General features: G+C 50.3%; 4 protein-coding genes across 4 annotated transcripts; 2 read left to right on the forward strand and 2 right to left on the reverse strand.

Moving 5' to 3' along the window:
- Positions 1-4,759: 4,759 nt before the first annotated feature.
- Positions 4,760-6,618, reverse strand: PHO5 (acid phosphatase pho5; the record flags this gene model as incomplete). The annotated part of the gene is made up of 4 exons (XM_049375013.1): positions 4,760-5,212; positions 5,267-6,039; positions 6,089-6,506; positions 6,559-6,618. The coding sequence occupies 4 exons, from the start codon at positions 6,616-6,618 to the stop codon at positions 4,760-4,762; spliced, it is 1,704 nt and encodes a 567-aa protein (XP_049234935.1).
- Positions 6,619-10,495: 3,877 nt separating this feature from the next.
- J4E87_003386 (uncharacterized protein) lies at positions 10,496-11,500 on the forward strand (the record flags this gene model as incomplete). Its single annotated transcript, XM_049375014.1, has 1 exon — positions 10,496-11,500. One exon carries the CDS (start codon positions 10,496-10,498, stop codon positions 11,498-11,500), a length of 1,005 nt encoding a protein of 334 aa, XP_049234936.1.
- A 4,040-nt stretch (positions 11,501-15,540) lies between these two features.
- Positions 15,541-16,373, reverse strand: RSM25 (mitochondrial ribosomal small subunit component; the record flags this gene model as incomplete). Its single annotated transcript, XM_049375015.1, has 2 exons — positions 15,541-15,955; positions 16,015-16,373. 2 exons carry the CDS (start codon positions 16,371-16,373, stop codon positions 15,541-15,543), a joined length of 774 nt encoding a protein of 257 aa, XP_049234937.1.
- Positions 16,374-16,699: 326 nt separating this feature from the next.
- Positions 16,700-18,511, forward strand: J4E87_003388 (uncharacterized protein; the record flags this gene model as incomplete). The annotated part of the gene is made up of 1 exon (XM_049375016.1): positions 16,700-18,511. The coding sequence occupies one exon, from the start codon at positions 16,700-16,702 to the stop codon at positions 18,509-18,511; it is 1,812 nt and encodes a 603-aa protein (XP_049234938.1).
- Between the last annotated feature and the right edge of the window lie 4,285 nt (positions 18,512-22,796).

Here is a 22,796-nt window from a genome sequence, read left to right on the forward strand (position 1 = left end):
TAATCTCTAGTCTATCTATTCTTTCTTTTTACCTTTTTTTTCTTACCTTTTTTTGCTTATATAGAGTAGTAAAATGCCTTAATTCTAGTAGTAGTAGAATATCTATATTTTTAGGTTAAGTAAGTAGTAGTAGAATATAATAAGGGCTTAGAGGCTTGTTAGATAGTTGCTGTAGTAGTAGAATACCTATAGACTTAAGATAGGTAAGAGGTAGTAGAATGCAACGCCTTATTTCTATCTATAGTATTATTATACGCCTAGGCTGTTCTTGTAGACGTAGAATAGGTATAGAGTAGTAGAATGCAACGCCTTATTTCTATCTATAGTATTATTATGCGCCTAGGCTGTCTTAATAGAAGGCTTCTTAGAGAAAGTATAGCCTAAGTTCTGCTAAAGTAGTAGGCTTAGTAAGTAGAGAGATATAGAGAAGAGCATATACAAGGTAGTAGAATATAAGGTAGTAGAATATAAGGTAGTAAGATATAAAGTAGTAGAATATAAGGCTTTAGAGGCTAGTAAGCTAGTTATTATAGTAGTAGAATATAAGGCCTTAGAGGCTAGTAAGCTAGTTGTTATAGTAGTAAGATACAAGGCTACTAGTGTATTATAGCTATTAATAAGAGTAAAGAGAAGTATAGTATTAACAGCACTACTAGTTACTATTAAGGTAGCTTACTATGCAAGTATAGTGCTAGCTACTACAGCTATTATTATCTACGTATACTAGAACTACACAAGCAGAGTATTAAGCGTTAGTAGCACTAATAGTGCCTACTAAGGTAGCTTACTATAAGTAAAGCCTCTAGCGTTAATAGTGTCTACTAAGGCAGCTTACTATAAGTAGAGCCTTTAGCGTTAATAGTGCCTACTAAGGCAGCTTACTAAGAGCAGAGCAAAGCCTCTAGCGTTAATAGTGCCTACTAAGGTAGCTTACTAAGAGTAGAGTAGAGCATCTAGTGTTAATAGTGCCTACTAAGGCAGCTTACTATAAGCAGAGCCTCTAGCGTTATTATCTTATAGTAGAGCTGCCTTAGTTCTTATTTACTTAGTAGGTTCTAAGGTTACTATAGAATTACTTTGCTTTAAGAGAACATTCTACTTTTAAGATAGTAGCTAGTAAGCTAGCGCGTAGTAGTAGAATATGTAGAGTGCTTAGAGGCGTGTAAGTAGTAGTAAAATGCGTAGAGGTTAAGGCGTGTAAGTAGTAGTAGAATATGTAGAGGTTAGAGCGTATAAGTAGTAGTAGAATATATAGAGGTTAAGAGCCTATAAGTAGTAGTAGAATGTATAGAAGTTAGAGCGTATAAGTAGTAGTAGAATACTCTTATTATAAGTAGTAGTAGAATACAACAAGGTTAGAGCGTATAAGTAGTAGTAAAATGTATAGAGGGCTTAAGAGCGTATTAGTAGTAGTAGAATATAAAAAGACTATAGAGGCTAGTAAGCTAGTTTATAGTAGTAAGATGCCTACAGACCTAATATAAGTAAGCAGTAGTAGAATACAATAAGGCTTTAGAGCTAGTAGGCTAATTATTATAGTAGTAGAATACTTTTATTATAAGTAGTAGTAAAATATTCTTATTATACTGCGGTAGTAGAATGCTCTTATTATAAGTAGTAGTAGAATGTTCTTATTATACTACAGCAGTAGAATGCTCTTATTATACTATAGTAGTAGAATGCTCTTGTTATACTATAGTAGTAAGATACTCTTATTATACTATAGCAGTAGAATGCTCTTGTTATACTATAGTAGTAGAATGCTTTTATTATAAGTAGTAGTAGAATACTTTTGTTGTAAGTAGTAGTAGAATACTTTGTTATAAGTAGTAGTAAGATGCTTTATTATAAGTAGCAGTAGAATATAGTAAAGCTTTAATTTACTGCACATTATATAATAACAACTACCTTTTTAACTAATTTAAGCTATTCTACTACTATTATATACTTATACAGCGCCTAAAAAGCGTAGAATAATTTCTAAAATTATATAATAAAATTCTCTACTCTAATTAGACTATAATATAATATATTCTATAGCTTTTAAATATATTATATTTTGTAGAACGCATTCTACTACTATTGTATAAATTGCTTATTGCTAAACGCAGGCATATAATAGGTTATATAATGTTATATTCTTAGCGTTATATTAAATACGATAATCGCTAAATAGGCTCTTATTCTACATAGCCTCTACTATCTTATAAGATAGCGCAGCTAAGGCAATAGCTATTTAGGTCTTTTAAACATAACGATTAAAAAGTCCCTAGCTTCCTATCTTCATCCTCCTAGTTTTTGCACTCTCGTTAGTGTTTGTACAATCATGGGCAGGCTAAACCGTTGCTTCCCGAAGCTCCTCCCCACGCTAACCGGATGGAGGAGACTAGCCATCCTGAACATCGGCGCGATGACACTTCTAACACTATTACTATGCGGCTTCACCGTGGCTGCGATCCTCCAAACAGACCTCACACAGATATCAAGACGTCTCCTCAATGGCGAATACGTCCCCAATGACCGAGGAGCCGCCGTGCGCAACGGCTTCCTGTTCCACGAATCGCCCTGCCGCGAACCGACGGCGGGTAACATCAACACGGTCCTCCATCTACTTGTCAACGCCGTGTCCAGCGCGATCTTGGCGTCTTCTAGTTTCTTTTCGCAGGTACTCAGCTCACCAACGCGTGCAGAGGTGGACGTTTCGCACGCGCGGGGCAGGCCTGTCGACATCGGAGTGCTCTCATGGCGGAACGCACTGCGATTGTCTCGCTTCAAGACTGTGGCCTGGGTCGCACTGTTAATTACATCGTTGCCATTGCATTTGCTCTTCAACAGTATCATACTGCAGTCGGCCGATGCCGAGGTCTCTCTCCAGGGGGATGATGCCGCCTGTTATGTAGGTGTCTCAAATCCGCTTCTCTTGACGGTCACGTTAGCTTGTCTGGTTAAAGTAATAATCTGCGTAACGGCCGTGTGGGTTCTAGGAAACCAGGAGCCTTTGGTCACACCTGGGGATGCGATAGCTTCGTTCATCTCCATCCCGGACGCGTCTACTGCTGGCAGGTTGGACATGGTGTCGCCAGCTTCGAAGCACGGCGCTGGGAGTGGTAATATGATATTGTGGCGGTACACATCTTTAAGAAGGGCATCTTGTCTCTCACCCCGGACTTGGAAGTGTACATACATGCTAATCATCGCCTGCATCGCGGCTGGAGTTGGATTTCTTGGGAAGGAATATCACATGATACAGAAAGAGGGATGGTGAGTCATTTCCCACACGGGCATACTCATTACTTACCCGATAATTTAGGGTTCAAGGGAAATATCGCGACTCGAGCAGCGCCTACTCGATATTGCCGCCAAAATCCCCCGTTCCCTTCATCACCACGGTACTTTTGGCCAACATGCCACAGCTTTTCCTCTCGGTCTGGTATCTTGTGTACAACGCGATACTTACTCGGCTACAACTCAGCCAGGAATGGGCTCTGCTTTCCACATCATTCCGGCCTCTTCGAGTCTCGCAGCCCAGGTACTTTCTCCTTCTTCTTCTTCTTTCAACATCCATAAGTCCATGTGGTGCCAACATAATGGTAAAGCAATAAACGAAACGATAAACTGACGAAGTGTCCCATAAGAGGTCGACAGGTCGGAACCTACAGGCTCCAGCTGCCATACAAATACAGCATCCTCCTTATCAGTTTAAGTGCCATCATGCATTTCCTGCTTTCTCAAAGCTCGTTCGTGCTACTATATACGGATGGTAAGTATTCATCGAAAGATAACACACCACACCCGCACACAAACTCAACAGACATAAGCTTATGTTTCGTATCAGACGATTACAATGAAGGTAGCAGCGCCTACAAAGACGAGCAAACCCTACCCAATGACCTTTTACTTGTCTGGGGTTTGTCCCCAACATACTTAGCCGCCCTACTTGCCGTAGCCGTTGCCGCTATCCAGATCCCCTGGCTTCTGGGCTTGTTACGACTGCCCGGGCACATGCCGCCCATTGGATCAGATTCGAGGGCCATCGCGGCTGCTTGCCACGTTTCGCCATTAGCCAAAGCCCCACTCAACGAGGAGACGGGCGAAAAAGGAGAAGGCTACGAGCCTGTATCAATGGCCGACGAGGAGGGCAACAGTGCCTTGGTAGCTGTGTCGAGGAGTCTCCTCTCATGGGGCGTAGTGGAGATGCCTCAAGCTTGGTATGATGCTCACGTGGGTCAGCGAGATGGCTCAGCAAGCCGCCGAGCGGTGGGGCATTTGAGCTTTGGTACCACACTGGATGTTGTGAAAAGGCCGATCAGGGGACGTTTCTACGCATGATCACGCACCATGTAACGTCTCGGAATCGATATGTATCTTTGTATTGATCCAAACATCATCTGTTCTTTCTGCTGCGATGGCCAAGAGGCGACCCAGAGATGACGAGCCAACCACACCTCCCGTATCTCATACGACTTATCCGCGAGGAGATCGGGCATCAAGACGAAGCGCGCCAGACCCAAGTCTTCGTATAATCTCATGTCGCACGGTGGAAGGGCGAAGTGCTCTGGTACGCAGCAGACGGCTGCATGCGGAGAGAGATCTCCATACAAGAGAAGGCACGGGATGGTAAGAAAAGCTGATGACAGGTCTTTTGGATGGAGTATGAGTAAATGCATTACAGTCTAGGTATCGATGCTACATGAAGACGGGTATGAAGGCGTGAGCCTGGAAAGAGAAGAAAGATTGACGCGCGGAACGACAGCGCAAACTAAGCCTTGAGCTCAGTGGTACCAGCCTCGTCGCTGCTGCGGTTCTCCGCCTTGCGCGCGTACTCCGTACCAGTGATAGACTCATCACCCATATCCCAGTCTTGCGCAAGGTCCTCGAGCGTCCTGCGCTTGGTCTCCGGTATCAGCAGCGTAGTGAAGATACCACAGAACATGAAAGCCGAGAAGATTTGCATGACGTGGTTCAACCAGGGGTTCTTGTTCGTCGCTGTAGCGCCCCGAGTTCGAAGAGGAGAGATAGCTCCCTGAGCGATGATGGAGCCGATCTTTCCTGAACCAGCAGAAATTCCGTGGGATGTGGAACGGTAGCGGGTAGGGAAGCACTCTCCGGGGACAATGAAAGTGGTCGTGTTGGGACCCCAGTTGAAGAAGAGCTGGATAAGGACGTAGATGGCCAACATGGCATGGTGGCTGAGGTGGCTGTAGGCGAATCCCTGAGTAACAGTTAGTATGAGATTTTGACACATCCAATTGGAATGTTTACGTACCCAGACAATGAAGAGGATGGTGAGCATGACAAAACCAGCGAGTTGGAGTGTCTTGCGTCCAACCGTGTCGATAGTGGCTACTGCAAGCCAGTATCCTGGGATGGCTCCAGCGCAAACCAAGATAGCGTTACCGGCAGCAAGGTTGTACAGCTTGAGGTAGAGGTTGTCACCGTTGGCGTAGCCGATAGCTTGCAGCACAGTCGAGGAGTTAAGACCAAGTCCGTAGAATGCAACATCGAGGAGAAGCCATGACATGGCGGTACCGAATAGAATCTTGCCGTTACGGAGCTTGCCGTAGAACCTGAAGAAATCGCCGAAGGAAGCCTTGGGAACTTCTAGCTGAGCAGCGGCCTGGTTCTGGGCAACTTGGGCAATTGCATCAGGGTCGCCATTGCCATGCTTACCCGAGAGGTACTGGTTGGTGTCTGCGTTGGCCTTCTCGACGTCACGGGCGACATCGAAGGTGTATCGAGGAGTCTCGGGAATGGTGAGACGGTAGTAGAGCGCAATGCAAGCCGGGACGATACCAATTCCGATAAGGGCGCGCCACATCTTGTCAACGGCAACAGAGCACTGACCATCGCAGTCTGCGTAGCCTGTGACGCCGGAAAGCGTGTCCTTGAAGCCAGCGACGAGGCAGAGCATGACTAAAGCGCCACCGAGCTGGCCAAAACCTTGCATGGCGAAAACGGCACCCATCATGGCACCACGCCACTTGGTTGTGGCAAACTCAGATGTGATGATCGACGAGAGAGGGTAGTCACCACCAATACCTGATAGTCATTAGCTAGCCGTCGATTCATGACTTGACAATAGACTCACCAATTCCCATCAATACACGCCAGAAGATGATCAGACCGACAACTGATGTTCCGGGACCGGGGCCAGTGAGAGATTGAGCGAGTGTGGCGACGATGATGAGGATCAACTCAAGACCATACATCTTCTTACGTCCAACAATATCGGCCAGTGTACCGAATCCGACTTGTCCAAGAACAGTACCAGCTGATGTTGCAAGCTTGATAGCTGTGTCTTGTTGAGTGAGAAGAACACCCTTGTTGTCGTGCTTGTAGACGATACCCAGCATGATCGTCAAAAGAGACACGCAGAAGATGTCGTACGAATCCGTGAAAAAACCGGTACCTGCCACCAAGATGGCGCGCACATGGTACCAGCCAAAAGGCGCTTTGTCGATCTCAGCGAGGGCAAGCCGGCGTCGCTCATTGGGGTCTTCAATATGCTAAGGACAGTCAGCAAGGCTGCTACTTAAGACATCGACTGTGTTACCATACCGCGAAGTCATTGTTGAAGTTGTGGAACGCGGCGTTGCCGCCAGCTGTCTTGTGAGCCATTGTGAAGCTTTGCCGAGGCTTGTCAAGAGATTAGACGAGGCTTGAGTCCGGAAAAGACGGCTGTGGGAGCTGGAGATCACTGGTAGAGGGTGCAGGGCCAAGCTATATACCTGCACTCAAGCTTACGCCGAGTGCTGAGCATCATGCTTGTGTGCCAAACCTACAGTGCCCACGGACCAGTAAGATCATTCCATTCTGGCACGCCCGCAGATTTGCAATCTTTCCTTCGGCCTTTCCGCTGTAAGCAGCAGACTCACTCGTGAAGATGCGCCTTTGCGAGCCCAGGCCGCCACAAGGCTTGACGCGTCTTGAGGGTTATCCTTGCCGCGCATCTGGTGTGGTGAAGGGAACGCGAGGAGAGGACGTTCGATCCAATCATGTACCCCACGTGCTACGCCAAGACGCTAAAAGGGGCACGGCCAGAACGCCTTCTCCCAACATCGCCCCGATTGACCTTCGAAGGATTGGAGCTTCTTCGCACTCAAGACTCTCTTGGAAAGCTTGGGTGCATCCTTATGATCTTGTGGCTTGCCTTTAGACCCTTGATCAACACTCACGATGACATCCAACGCGTATGCCGCCGACCTACCTGATCAGTCTTGTCTCGTCTTCTCCGAGGAATGGCTCGAACTGAACCTGGTCCCGTACCCCATGCCTCGACCGACTAGTACCGGGCCCGTCAGATGGGGTTGCATGCATCAAGCAACTGTCTCCGCTAGCCTGCCGTGCGAGACCCGTATTCTGGACTGTCGGTTGATCCCGATACCAAACTACTTACCAGCACACTGGCGAATTAGCTTGCTCACTAACACCTATCCGGTTATCAGGGAGCAAAATTCTGACACTTTGAGGTGCAGGCTATCGGAGGCAATCCCGTCTAGGGTTGCTGCAATGACCGACCCGAGGTTTCATTGGAACCCCACTGACATCGATGTTTGACTGCCGCATGATTCTTACCCAATCCCATCGTTGCACGTGGGATGGCACTGCAGCGATCGAATTCATTGGTGCTATGAGCGTTTCGGTCGCTGGACCTGAGCGGCAATCGTACCACCAACCCAACAACAGGTAGATAAGCCTACATCGCAAGCGATACCTTGTCCCAGCGTCCCAAGCGTTGAGCCTTTCGCATGATGTACGGTCTTTCGTCGCGTTTTCACATGCAATTCCATCCATACCATCGACCGTGTACAATTTGGACTCACCCAAGACAGCGGTTTCAGGAGTGGGTCACTGCAAGACATGCAGGGTAGATGCAGTTGGGTGCCGCGGCCGAGCTGCTCAATCCCGCAATGCAGAATTAGAATCTTCTACTGGTCACCCTCGTCTCTGATTACAATGCGTCGCGGCCTAGCCGAGATCGAGAGGCTTTACTTCCTACCGAATGCCTCGCTTCTCACAACATCTTGATGCGAAGTTTGGTTCCTACCGGTCACTCCATCTACCGGCATATAGTCCGCGGATCTCGCACAATCGGCTTTTCACAAATCTGAACCATTCGGCGTCTCTGATCACTGCATGTTCGGTTCACATGAACTGGCCCTACGTGCCATCTACCAGGCCAGACAAGCGGCAAGTAGGCCCATTTCGATGTAGAGCACTGGATTTGAGAACCAGTCATCGTCATTCTGGACGACAGTCTTTCCGCGGATATACCATATCAGGAGAGGGTCATTCGCCATTGCACGAATGAACTCAAACGCGATCATCATCAATTGGTCATCTCTACTCTAATTCCAAATGGTCGTATGGTCTATCCTCTTCCACAGGTATTCCTTCAATCGGCGCTTGATGCTCTCATCACGATCTTCTTTTCTTTCCTCCCCCTTGGCTCCCTCAGTCATTGGGGCTGCCTGCTCTTTGGGTGGAGACGCCCTTTGTCGTCGCTTGACTATCTACTCCGTCAAATACTGAGATTTTCACACCGGAAGAAGTCGTCCCGGAACCGTTCTATCGTGCGTCCATACTCGTCTTCCAACACTTCCCTCAACAACCTTCGTTTCGGTGCTGGCTGTCTCACCCAAGGCCACCGTCGCTTGAACGTATGTGTGGTTCTAGTCGCCTGGTTGCGTTGTCGTGGTTGCTTCGGGTTATCTTTCTCCGCTTTCTTCCTCCTCGGATGGGGAACCGGGTAGCGCAAGTTGCGCAACATACAGTGCGAATTTCCAGGCTTGGAAGCGTCATCATCCTCTCCTGGACGCTCCTTCTCTGATTGAGGCAGGCCGTGAACAGTACTTCCTCCTGGCTCGCGATCCCGTGGAACATCTTGAGACGATGGTTCCTCGTTCAGCACACCACATTGTGCCCTCATAATCGACGACGGTGGCAGATCTTCATGAGAATGGTTCAGCTCCGGTGTTTTCTCTTGCTTCGTTACGCAATCCAGAGGCCAAGCTCCCGGTGGCGAAGGCCTCCATCGCGGAAAGAGGTGACCTTCAGGCCATCCCGTCCAGGGAGTCTTCTTCCTCCCCTTCCACCCTTGTTTACTTGTGTTGAAACGCTGAGCACCCTGCGTTAGTATGGACCGATAACGATCACCATACTGCGTCCGCAAGATTGGGTTGACCAATACCTCGTACGCGCGATTGATCTCCTCCATACGCTGTTGTTCGGTCATGTCTCGGGTAAATCTTGGAAGTGTATATCTCGTCTTCTACCACGCATACAGGTTGGCCGTCCTAGGAAAGAGATCGAAATGCGCTCGTAGTGCGGAGGTCGTACCGTGAAACTGCGGAAACCTTTCTGATCCTCACAGTGTGCAGGATGGTCTCAATACTTGGCCTTTGTGGTTGAACGGAATACCTTCAACAAAGAATTTTTTTATTCCTTCAGTCAACGCGACAATCTGCTTTGTCGCATTATCGCTTGTATGTCAAGCACCAAGTTTCGACAAGCATCGTCGCACCATGATGGAGGAAAGTACCGGATCCCAGGCTGTCAAAGTGCTGACAGTGTAGACTTCGCGTAAAAAGGACGGACGATTACCTCGCCAGCTTCACTTCCTATAAGGTCGCAGCCTGTGGCATCGCAAAACAGCGGTGTCGCACAGTCGTTGTTCGAGACCCCTGGAACAACCTCGGTCTTGCCACAGCGTTAGTACACGATAAGAAAGCCAAGGCGGTTGAAATGCACCGCTCATTCGACAGATGATCTCTTTCTATCGAATGGCGAAACAGCCAATTTGACTTGCCCGTATGTTGTCTTCGCCGATTCACATGCGATGTTTGCCTGGGCGGCAAGGCAACAATCTTGGTGGCTGCAACAAGCGAGTCAAGCGCACGCAAACATTGCAATGCTGAGAGAGTTTTGACAGCTTCGATGGCTCATCTCGCTTCTAGAAACCAGTTTCGAAATACGCTTCGGCGACAGAACGTTAAGATGCAACGAAATAAGCAAGCAGGGAACCGTGGTCCGTACTGGTGGAATTGCGCGCCAAGCCGATTCCCCCGTATTTTCCCCGCCGTCCGAAGAGGCGATCGAGCCTTCCAGCCACGGGAAAATCTGGGGATGCCTCTTTCCACCACTCAACACCACAAACTGCAGCCACCAGTCTAACGTTGCGCAATACCTGCTGCCGTTCCTGGGGCGGAATGCACGTCCGCCAAGATAGGCCAAGATGAAGTACAGCATCACGGTGATGGACGCAGCATGCACTTGCGCGAGTGGGAGTTTTTCGAGCCTGTACGACAATGCGCCATCAGCCATTTTGCCGGAAGAATTGCAATGATGGACGCCTCGAAGCCTGGATGCCGACTACATGGCCATTTACTGGCTCTTTGATTGCCGACGCTCGAAATGGCAGTATATAAAATGTAAGTGATGTCGCTGGTTGATCGGCATCAGATCACGCAAACTCATCTGCATCTTCTACCTCAAGATGAAGCCCTCAATTCTATCACTCCTTTCCCTCACACTATGTGCGAATGCAGCTCCTCCAGGGGCTGACTTTAGCCTCGTCGGTTTCGCCAAGGACAACCCAATTGGACCAACCACTGGTGGTGCTGGCAAACATGGCAAGAGCGTCACTGTTCGGACGGTCGCCGAGTTCATCAAAGCTGTGAACGGCAGCGAGCCAACAGTCATTTACGCCAAGGGCAACTTCAACCTCACATCAAGAGTCCAAGTAGGGTCGAACAAGTCTCTCATTGGAATGGGCAAAGGAGCTCAAATCACTGGCTCGGGTCTTAACATCTTCAACAAGACCAATGTCATCATTCGCAACATCGGATTTACAGCGATTGACGACGACTGCATGACGATTCGTAACAGCACCCGCGTATGGATCGACCATAACGAGTTCACTACTGGCAACTTTCCTGCTCTAGGCCCGGATGCGTATGACGGCCAAGTAGACATCATCCGCGCCGCAGATTGGATCACAGTCTCATGGAACTACTTCCACGACCACTGGAAGAGCTCTCTCGTTGGCAACAGCGATGCGCTCAGGGATGTCGACCAAGGTCACCTCCATGTCACCTACCACCACAACTACTGGCGCAACGAGGGCACCCGTGGCCCTGCCGGTCGTTTCGGCCACCAGCACATCTACAACAACCTCTACGTCGACTTCCTGTACCAAGCCATCCACTCACGCAGCGACAACCAGGTTCTTGTTGAAGGCAACGTCTTTAAGGGCAAGACACGCGAGGCTCTCAGCACATATGGATTGGTCATCCCAGAGGACAGCCCCAACACGAGCCCCGATGGTGACTTTGAGATTGACGGCTTTGCAAACCTTGGTGCAAAGAATGACTTTGGAAAGGCGACTGTCAATATTACTCAAGTTGGCAATTTCACCAAGGCTCCGTACAAGTACAAGCTTACTAAGCTCAAGGAAGTCGAGAAGATCGTGAAGAAGGGCGCCGGTCTTGGCAAGATCTGAGCGATGCCACGACAGCCAGAGATATTTATGAAGTAGTCGTGCTAATAGTAATGTTATTGTTTACTCCCCATGCCCCGCTTCTTCTTCTCCTTCCCTATCCTAATCCCACTGACTCATAACAACATCCCACCCCTCCGGAAACTTCCCCCTCTCCTCCTCCCGTATCCCCTTCAACTCCAGCCGCGGCACCCCACCTCCTCCCTCATCACGCCCCCTCCCAAGTAACTCAACAAAGCAATCCCTCAACTCATCCGGCATAGGCAGCACCGAAAGCACCTTATCAGGCTCACACCCAATCATCGCCGCCTCAACAGCCAAACTTCTGACCCCCGTCATCCCACTCTCCCCCAAAACCTTCATCCAATGCTCAGGCACACTATCATACTCCGCCCACCCCAACTCCCCCACATCAAACACAACCTCATCCGGCCCCGGATACCGAACCCATATCTCCACACTCTTCACCCGCGCACAATTCCCCGCTCCGATTTGTCGTTCGAACAAGGGGAGTTGGCCTGGGTGGGGGAAGTTGAAGGTGTTGGTGCCGTAGAGCGTGGAGGCTGCTTCGGCGTTGATTTGTCTGGTGGTGCGGAGAAGGGAGGGGGTTGGTGGTTTTGGGGGGTAGGGGGAGGGTGTGTGCCAGTAGCCTGGGAGGGGAAGGATGGATCCGATGGAGATGGGGACTGGGAGGGAGAGGGCGGGGGTGTTGAGTTTGGAGCGGAGTTCGCGGGGGAGGGTTAGGAATGTTGGTGGGGGGTTGGGGGTTGGTGGGGTGGGGGTGGGCGGCATGTCCGTGAGGTGGGAGTGGTATTGTGGATGGTTGCTGCTGGCAATTGAAGGGATGGTGATGGATCAGAAGGACGGTAGGTAGGTTCTTTGACGGTGAGGCTGTTTCGTTCCGGTCTGACGTCAGGCGCTCTTTCAGGCCAACCGCGAGACCGGCGTAGATTTTGCGCTAATGCCTATCAGATGCCATTGGTTGACGCATAAGACTCCGTCCAACACTCATCGAAAGCTTAGCTACGACGCACTACGGCGTTGTCAGCGCTGACGCATGAGCACGATACCGAGACACCATTTTGCATCGATGGGAAAATGGAGACCATAAGGCGGCAGAAGAGCCTTTTCGCAAACACTGGGACCGCGACCGCTCGCTCAAAAAGGAGTGAAAGTAAACGAAGTCAAGCCAACAGGAAGTCATCGCGCTTTAATGAACCCCGCGACCCGGGAATGTGGTGCTAGCGTCTGGGCACGTATATAAAGGCCTACCTTTCCTCAGCCGTCTTCTTCCTTCCATCCACATATTACCTTACTATATTCCAAAAACCTCGACGCGCACTATCATGATCTTCCGGTCTGGGGAGCTCCAAAACAATACGGATACTTTGCATGTGTCAAAGCCTCCAAAACTTCCGAACAATACTTCGATGTGTTCGCGAGGACGTAACTACAAATGTGTCTACAATCATGACATGTGATCTCCGCCATACAATCTGCAGCAGCTATCTACTGAGAGGGCCTCGTCGCATATAAAGCCCTCTTCTCACCAGCACCCTCTCTTCTCGTACCTTCACCTTCCAATTTGATAATCCAAAACACGGACTATCGAAACTTATGTCTTTCTGGTTTGGATGGTCTCAAAAACACCATTCTTCACACTGCATGCCTTCAAAAAACCTTGCAAGGATAAACTTATGTATCCGCGAAGGGTTGCTATTCTAGAAGACATTCCCAACAATACATGATCCCCACCAGGCCATTCTTTGATCATAAACGCTTAGGGATCCGAGTCATGTCGGTGCCCTAGTAGCGACTCCATTAATTTCAACTTCCCAAATTTATGCGAATCTTTATGATGCCTCTTTTCCGGCGTATATAAATATTTCGCTTCAGACTATTCTGCTCTCTCCTTACTACTTCTCCTGTCGTGACTGATTCCAAAAAGCATACGCTCTCAGGGTATGTCGGAGTCTTGTCCTCTTTTTCAAAAGCTCAGATCAAGGTAACATGGAAGCTGCCCTTCGCAGATATCAACAAAATTTGAATTTCGAAAAACTTCAATAGTCAGGATAATGGGAGTCTGGCTGAAATGAGGTCGCCGTCAATCTCCAAAAGCCAACGCGATCGCAACCGATGCTTCCGAAAAAAGGAAGTTCGCCGGAAATGACAAAGGCTGCTTTCGTATCAGCGCAATCCACAACTTCACCTGCGAGGTATAAAAAGTCTTCCTTGCGGCGTCACTCCTTGTCTCTCCTTTACCACCTTCCAAAATTCCACTTTCTCAAAATGGGTTACAGAGCTTTCGATGTGCGGCCTGCCGTCAACTTGAAAATACACCACAGTGACTGAATGTTTGCCTGCGCGGGTAAATAACTCCTGCAACTTCTACCCGATGTTTGACCCAAAATCCCGAATCCTCATCTATCATGGAGTTCCCGGCTTCTTCGGAACAAAAAACAGATAACAAGATGCAACATGAGCGTCCTGGTTCCAGTATTTTGCGTCAAAACACTAAGTGCCTCGCTACATGTGGTCCAAAAAACAACAACGAGTGAGGCATGCTGGGGTTGCTGGCATATAAATATCAGGAGCGCTGCATTGCTTCTCTCCTCGACAACTTCTCTCTCCTAGGCGAGATTTCCAAAAAGCGACACATGGTTCTGCGATGTCTTTCTTCTCCGGGCTTTCGAAAAGTACACACATTAATCTTGGATGGCTGCGAGCTACCAAAATCATTGAGAATATTTTCGAATGTGGAAGACACGACCGCGAAGATTCCTACTGAAGAAGATCTGATGCCGAGAAAAAGAATGGAAAGTTGTTCATGTTGAGACAGTGTAGTTCCGGGACGGATCAAAAATTCAACCACAGAGGTATATGTGTCGCTGTGGAGCACAGAGGAGTCAAAAGGCTTAAGGAATCTGTCCATGTCTTTGAAAGTCAGCGCGCGAAGTGTGCATGTTCCGCTCCGCCGAGCCTGGTCGTAACGAGTATAAATACCGCGGCCTCCTAGGTCTTACTCCTTCATTACACTTTCCATTTCCAAAAACCAAAGACTACGATTACTACGTATGATGTTGTTCGCCTCTTCCTCCAAAATCAGGCCATCAATTGCAAATGTTTGAGCCAACCGAAGCAATTCCACCGTACCAAAAGCCATTCCATCGGGCAATGCCATTTTGAAAACACTTGGAGACAACAAGATGTCTCGTTCTGGGTTTTGCCTTCTATCCAAACTCAATCAACAATCGTTCCGAAGTACGAAGGCGATGCAGAAATGGCTGCACGAAAGACACCAAGTCCGGTGTATGATATCAAACACGGTATGGCAGTATTGAATGTCTGTTCCCACCCAGAGCTTTGGGGTATAAAACACTCTTCCCTCCTTCCCAATTCTCAGCTTCCTATATCCCACTCGACAGGGCGCAATTACCAAAACCATACAGGCTATGTTGCGATGTTCGTCTCTTCGGAGTGGCCAAAATCCAACTCGACTTCGTCTATGGCGGTCGTGACTCTTCAGAATTCAAAGATATTCCATGATATGAGATCCGAGTTGGCAGCTGGAAACAATGAGTGCTCAGAGACATGTCTCGTGGCTCGCTTTCGCTGCTGAGATATAAAACTTTTTCTTTCCAATGCTTCTTCGTACTTCAAGCCTGGAGAAGAACCTGGCATGTTCAAAATTGTTCGTCCAACAGCTCATGCTGTCTTCTGGTGTTCGTCCAAAAAAAAAGATAGGCAAGAATGCATGACTCCTCCGCCTGAGATTGCCAAAATACACTATGGAAAGAAGGGATGAGCTGAAACAGATGCGAACTTCCGTAATGCCTTGAGAGAATCGAATTGTTGACCCTGAAAGCCTGTATGCTGTGTTCATCAATACCCTGATCATGATCAGCATCACCGCGATGCTGTCGATATCCTCCTCACACCCACACATTCCAGACTTCCGGACAGACTTGTCTCATATCCATCGAATTGTCCCGATCGTAATCGTAATCTACACAAAATATACAACATCTCCCCAACCCACACCCCTACGCATGCGCAGCCACACCCCCCATAGGCCTCATCCCCTGCGGATTATTCGGCGCACTGGGCTGAATCTCCTGCACCGCCTCATCATACTCCGCCGTACTCATGTCGGCCCCCTCACCCAACCCCTCCTCCTGCTGCCCACTAAACATCTGCGCGCGCATACTCTGCTCGTCCTCAATCTGCTGGGCCGCCCAGGCCTTCCAGTTCTCCCACGTGCGGTCTTCGAGCTCCATTCCGATTTCGAGCGGCCCTTTGCCGAAGTAGGCGCCGACGTGTAGGGCTTCTTCTTTGGCGATGCGTTGGCGGATTTCGGAGAGGTGGCGGTGTTGGTAGAATTCGCGGCGGGCGAGGTCGTAGGCGGAGGACTTGGAGAGGGAGGCATGCTTCATTAGCCACATTTGGCGTTGGACGACGCTGGGGGGGTGTTAGTATACGTGTGATGCGGTATGGTATAGTTGAGGCGGGTTGGCTACCTTTCACCGTCTAATTGCTTCCCAGGCTGGACAATCTTGCTCCAGTCGTATTTCTTGGAGTCGTTCCCGCTGTCTTCTATGACTAGCCTCGGCCGTGCCAGTTCCCATGGGTGGTCGCCGAAGAATTCTGAACGCAGCTTGTCTTCTGGGTATGCGATGGGGAGTGGTTGGAATAGTTTGCTGGCTTTCCGCGCCTTCCGCATCTTGGGTATGCGCAGGACTGGGCGGGCGAGCGTCTCGCCCGGCGGTATGTTTCCGACGACGTCGTACCATTGCGGGAGGTTGGGTTCTCGTTTCGAGTCGAAGAGGGCTTTCGCGGTCTGGCGCACCCGCATCGGGCGGAAGTCGTAGCGGCCCATGGCGGGCGGTATTTTATTTTATATATGCAGATGTGTTATCGCATCGGCGGGGGTTCCGGGGGGAGACGGAGGGTGTAGCTCGAGGTTGGGCGGCGCAATTGGTCGTGTCGTGGATATTGGGGTTCTTGCCCGCAAAGTCCGCAACTCCGCCAAGACTTCGCGACGCCGAAATCTTTGGACAGTATGACCGCGACACTCGGCACCCGCCCCAATTATCCTCCCACCCAGGCAGCTCTTCGCTGAGCTCCCCGTAATCAATTGCACCCGAAATCCCCCAAATGGACACCGTCTGAACTGGCTCCCTCTGACACAATGCTCGACCTCTCATGTCCCTCTTCCGCACCCTCGACCGGACCTCTGCAGTCTCCAATACCGCCCATGCTCGCCCCTTCCTCACCTTCCTGTACCCGAACCCCGAGAAGAATACATCGAAGAGGAGGTTCAGCAAGAAGGCGGTAGACAATGCTCCGTTACCCGATAGGCCGTCTGCTCGCATGGACACTTTCTTCATCCAGGCATTGGTGCGGGCCGGGTCGTGCACAAAGCATGCGAAACACATACATACCCCGCGCGACGTAGCATCGCCGACGCCGAAACACCACACATCACGCAGGAAGAGCACGTGGTCAAAGTCGGAGAAGAAGTTGGATATTTTCCCCGAGCGCAAAGGGCCGCTCAAGAAAGTCAAAAACTTCGCCGAGAAGGAGCTGCAGGCCTTGGTGGACTACTATGGCATGGAAATCGATACCCGGCCTGAGGCAGATGTTCCTGACGAGGGAAAGCTGGTGTGGAATGTTGGCGATGACCACGAGCCCTGGCCTCTACGCGAGCCAGCAGACGCTTTGCATATCAAGAAGTTAGAGGATTTGCTGAAGGATGATGAGTCGCCGCACGATGAGGTGTTTGATACGTACAAGAAGCTGCAGTCCCCAGGAGTCGTGTACCTTACTACCATGACTATTCGAGCGCTACTGCACCATCTCGCCATTGTCGAACGCCCCACACCCATCGCAGCGCAACGATTCCTCTCGGTCCTAGACGATATGAAGACGGCGCATATACATATAGTACGCTCAGAGTGGACATCCGCCATACATCTGACTGGACGCGCCATGGGAACAGTGTCCGACGATGACCTACAAAACACCCTCCGCATTTGGCAGGACATGGAGCACCGGGCCGGTCTAAAAGGTGGATATGTCACATTCAACGTGCTCTTCAACATTGCCGTCAAAGCGGGCAAATACACACTAGCCGAGACCTTCATGAAAGAGATGCAAGCCCGAAAGCTGCCCATGCACCGACACTACCGCGTAGCACTCCTCTACTACTACGGCGTTCTACAAAACGGAGATGCCGTCCGCAAAGCATATCTCGACCTCGTCTCCGCCGGCGACATCGTAGACACCGTCGTCATGAACGCCGTCATCGCATCTCTAATGCGCGCCGGCGAGCCCTCAGCCGCCGAACACGTCTTCGAGCGGATGAAGCGCCTCCACGCGCAGCGCAGCGCCACAGCCCGAGGCCACGTCTTCTTCAACCGCACCTGGCGCGACCGCCGCGTACTAGGCATGAAATTCCGCGACGAAGCGCGGCGCCTGAAGAAAGAAGGCGGAGACGAAGAGCTAAAACAACTTCAAGACCTCGCGCCCATCGGCCCCGATTCAAGGACTTATGGGATATTGATACGCCATCATGCAGCTGTAGCCGGCAACATCGATCGCGTGAATGAGCTTTTGCAGGAAATGAAATACAACTCCGTCTCCCTCGACGGCACGATCTTCATCGTCATATTCCATGGTTTCAACTCCTTCGGCGGCGTTAGATACTCCTCCTGGACCCTTTCCCGCCTCGAGAAGATTTGGACACAGTATCTCACAGCGCTCAACAGCGATAATATGGAGCGTACATGGCTGTCTAGTCTGGCTGTTATTGCGGCGCTCCGTGCGTTTGGGAGATGCGCGACCCCCGAACGCATACTCACAGCGTGGAACGAGATTCGTGACTTGTGGCATCCGGATGAGAGGGAGTTGGAGGCTGCGTTGGCGGTGCTGAGGAGGCTTGTTCCGAGGGGGTTGGAGGGGGGGGCGGATGAGGGGGGGAGGATGGGGTTTTTTGATGGGAGGAGGTTGGGTTGAGGGGGGGTTGTTTGGAGGAATAGGTGTGGTGGTGATGTAAGACGCGTTCTTCATCACCATGGCTTCTGTAATTCTATCAGTGCGTCCGATATGTAGAGCACGTGTAAGACTTATTTGGTATATGTCTCCGTATACCACGCTGGATTTGCGGCGGCATAAACGGAGATGGCTGTTTAGTGTATCATCAACATCATCATCATCACGCTGTACCGTTCTCGTACCCTGCCATACCTACATCCTACTCCAACACCACAATCAGACAAGATAAGATGCGCAACCCAATGAAACCCAGCATTACCCTGCCCACCTCACCCTGCCTACTATATCTAAACATGCTTCCCTTGACCTTTTCACAAGATCTCAAATCGAGCGGAATGTAACAAGGATCTTCCTGTGTCCTTAGGCCTGTCATCTCCGGTTCTTTAGAGGAGATTTCGGGTTACCTACTTGGATCTGTTGGGGCTTGGCACGGACCGGGTAGTTTGGTTAATTTGAGGATACTGCGTGGGATGGAGTGGCAATAGATTTGGGGTAATTTCGGGGGAAGGGATCTGTGGGTATGGGAATCTTGGAATGCGGTTTTTGGCGGATGGGAGATTGGGCATGGGGGTTTGCGGCTTTGACTCAGACTGGGGCCCGTTTGGGGTATGGTTTGGTCATTAAAGTTGTCCTTCGATCTACGGGAGAGTTGAGGACTGGCAGGCCGCGTTGGCCTGCATGTTTGTCGCTGTAGGGAGTAGTTTTACGGCCGAGAATCAACATCGGAGACCCTGCTCTCGCAATGAAAACTCCTGACGCAGCTCTTCCTCCGTCAACAAGCTCCACCATCGAAAAGAGTAAAAAAACGAAGCTCTCATAAATGACTTATGCGTCGGGTGCTTCATGCCAAGATCAACCATGCGCTTGTCATCCCATATGGCAAACCCATATTGGCGCCAAAACTGAAACGGGTAACAAAGCGTAAGCCTATACCCATCTAACCATCCATCGAGTGAGGACATGGCGGAATAAAAGCTGTACCCCCACAGTCCTTGAGATTCGATAGATCCGTGACCCGGAGCCCAGTTTCTGTACGAGTTGATGCGCTCTTTTTCGAACGCTTCGGTACAGCGACACTTTGATGCCGCCTCTTCGACGCAAGGTATCGTTGGCAGGCTATAAGCTTTGTGGTTAACAGCTTCCACTAAAGCAATGGTCCCAGAAGTGACTGCGCCGAGAAAGTCGCTGGCGGTCAAGATCTGCTCCCGCACACAGTTTGACACGTCGTAAAAGCCATCTGCACTGCTCTGAGACAACACGTCAACGTCCTGTCTCGACCATTTGGTGTCAAGGCTGCCTTTGTGACCGGCGCCCTGGAGTTCCAGGAAGAATTGCAATTGCCAGAATGTTAGCATCATCCGAAGCTCCTCCGCCCACGAAGGCGGGCCGGTATCCTGTGGAACATAGTCCTTCTTGAGAAACTCGGCGTTTTCGAATTCCTCCCGGCGTGTATAACCACCCCCCGATTTGATGAGCGTGGATGGCCTTAGCTGCATAGATTTTCGTATCAAATGCTCAAGGCAGGCATGGGACCAGGCATGCACATTCGCGGCGCTGGCGAGCAAAGACCGTACTGACGCGGCGGCTCGGCTTAGTCCAGACGAGCGCATTTCTTCGGTGGTCATAGTCGAGTCAGTTTCAGCAACTGTTTGAGCCTCGGATAAGGATGCCGGGAAGACTGAGAAGCGTGCTTTGAGAACCGCGCCCATCATGCGACGGATCTTTGATGTAACGGTAACCTCTAGAACCACCTCGACAATCTCGAGCGGATATTTGTCGAGTACTCTGCTCATAGCGGGCGACGCGTGGGCCAGGTTCCGTAGTGAGAAAGGGTCTGGTGAGAGTTTGAGAATCTGGATCCTGAGCTCCTCGGGGAGTTGACCGAATGGGTCTTGTTGAGTGTCCGCCGTCATAATCGTTTGTAGCGCTCTTGGTACCTAGGTATTGCTTTCAAGGAGAGAGTCTGGAGAGAAGAAGGAGCAGCGGACTCGACAGAAATATTGTGCGCCTGCTCACTCTACTTCCTTCGCCTCGCGTACTAGCCTCATTCGGTCTCACGTGCACTCGACTGTGCCGCTCAACCGCATACCTGAACAACATTCAGCAACGTCCCTCTCGACGATGCCCAAGCCCCGCCCATTAGCACTGCCAGGTCGCCGGCTTCAGTCGGTCTTCGCGCCGAGGCTTCTTCGCAACCATGCCTCTCTCCACGATTGTTCGTTTCTCCATCTCGAGACCTGCGCCTAGAATTATCAGCTTTCCTACTACGAGCATCGCCACGGGATTGAACGCTCATCGCAGTTTCCATGGGCGATTTTGCGCTACAGAGTTGCAGTCGAATGTCTTACGCAGACTTCGGTACAACCGCGATGTACAAGTACTGCTTAGAGAGCCTGCCCAACGTCGAAGCCTGCATATCTTCGTACGGGACCGAGCTTCCGTGGTTCAGTCGTTCGGTTTGTTTTCGTATTGGAATTACTACTTGCGCCTTCGGTAAGTCAGCCCATAGACCCAAGTTCGCCCACTCGAGCTGATCTTGCAGAGTTCTGCACCTATTATATGTCAGACAGGGCGATTTTCTCACCTCTGAACTACAACTCCATTACCCTCACCCAACACCAACAGAACAGGAATGTTTGGAGTGTACTTATATCGCTCTGCAGATACCTAGATCGTTCGGTATCCTGGCTTTCTTCAATGGCGCGTCTTACACTATCTCACGTGTAGATATCACCCGAATCTCGGATGCATGTTTTGCCCTGCGACACGTCAAGTCCAGCATGCGGACGTACCCATCAGATATCCTAACGCGGGTCCACCCAACGATTAGGGTAGTTCTGAGCAGCCTCGAGGGTACGCTGAGATCATACCAAGATGACCTTGCGGTAAGAGGCGAACTCGCCGATGTTGCACCTGAGGAGCTTCCCGGTCTAACCAAACAAACCCTGGAGATCGTGGTCGATCTTTCCGAGTTCTATATGGGATGCAAAACGTGGCTGGCTGCGGAACTACCAGTCTCTGATGCTACAAGAATAAACACAGCTCTGCATCGACATCTCAAAACGTGCGTTCGTTGGTTCAGATGGATGGAGGACATTGGAGCCCGTAGAGGCAATATTTCAGGACAAGCGCGAAGAAGTTCCATAGATGGAACCATCCGGGATGCTAGGGGGTGGCAGACGCGCTCTATAAAGGAAGGCCAGCAGGTACTCCGTCTCCTCGATAGATGTTCTTCGACGCCGGGAGTTGAACACGTGCGGTCTGAGGTCACTAAAATCGTGGATATGCACAAAAGATTCCTCGAGAAATATTGACAACCCCCGCATTCTTGCGCGAGAGCATAGAAACGCGATGTATCTGAACGATTGCTCAGTTCGTGAGATATAGTACTTCAGTGGGGTTTCCGCAAAGTCGTCGGGCCGCTGGGGGTTGGAACCAGCGTATCTGAATAAATGCAGCAGTGGGGAAGGGTCAAGTGGGCTGTTATCCTAGTGGGCGGGCGCGTCCTGGGTCTATGCTGGTACTGCATCGACAGCAATGATGGAAACGATTGAGAGCCGAAGCTGGCCGGCCGCACCTCATTTCTCATGGACCGAACGAGTCCGATATTGCAATAGAACGACTGTCAGTATAGACTGGTAGTGCCATCGATTTGGATGAGCATCACGTCCTTACCTTTACGATATTCTTGAAACGTCTGAAGGAAAGTAGTGTAATGGCACGTGACGAGGAGAGGTGGAAAATCGGCACGAAGTCGGTGCCTCCACATCCCGCGTCTCCGATGCCAATGCCGGTTTTGATCCTTTCCATCTCTTCAGCCTCAATATTTGCATGGCAGTCATACATCTGGTATGCATGTGAAAGTCATCTCGCCATTCTTCCTCCTTCAAGCGACCTCGGGATGCAGAATCTCGTCGCGTATCGTGGTGACGCATAGACACACGAGATTCGGCGTTGTTTCCTGCCAATCTCGTCACGGTTGCACCAGAACAACGGGGACGCCGCGTCGGAGGATCCATCGAAGGAACACGATGTCAAGTGTGTCATGTCGCGAATCCGAGGATCCTGCACCGATACATATACATAGCATTGTTGTTGACCTTGCCGATTAGTCGGGATCCCAGCACAAGAGATGAGACAGAATCCTGCGCCGATCGATTGCGATTAGCGCGACACCCAAAGAAGAACGACGAGATGAATCAGCGAGTCATCTGGCGTCGGAGGCTAACGATTGGCCCGGAAATTT

The sequence above is a fragment of the Alternaria ethzedia genome (genome assembly GCF_023757985.1).
Source record: "Alternaria ethzedia strain BMP 0044 chromosome Unknown scaffold_6, whole genome shotgun sequence".
NCBI lineage: Eukaryota > Fungi > Ascomycota > Dothideomycetes > Pleosporales > Pleosporaceae > Alternaria > Alternaria ethzedia.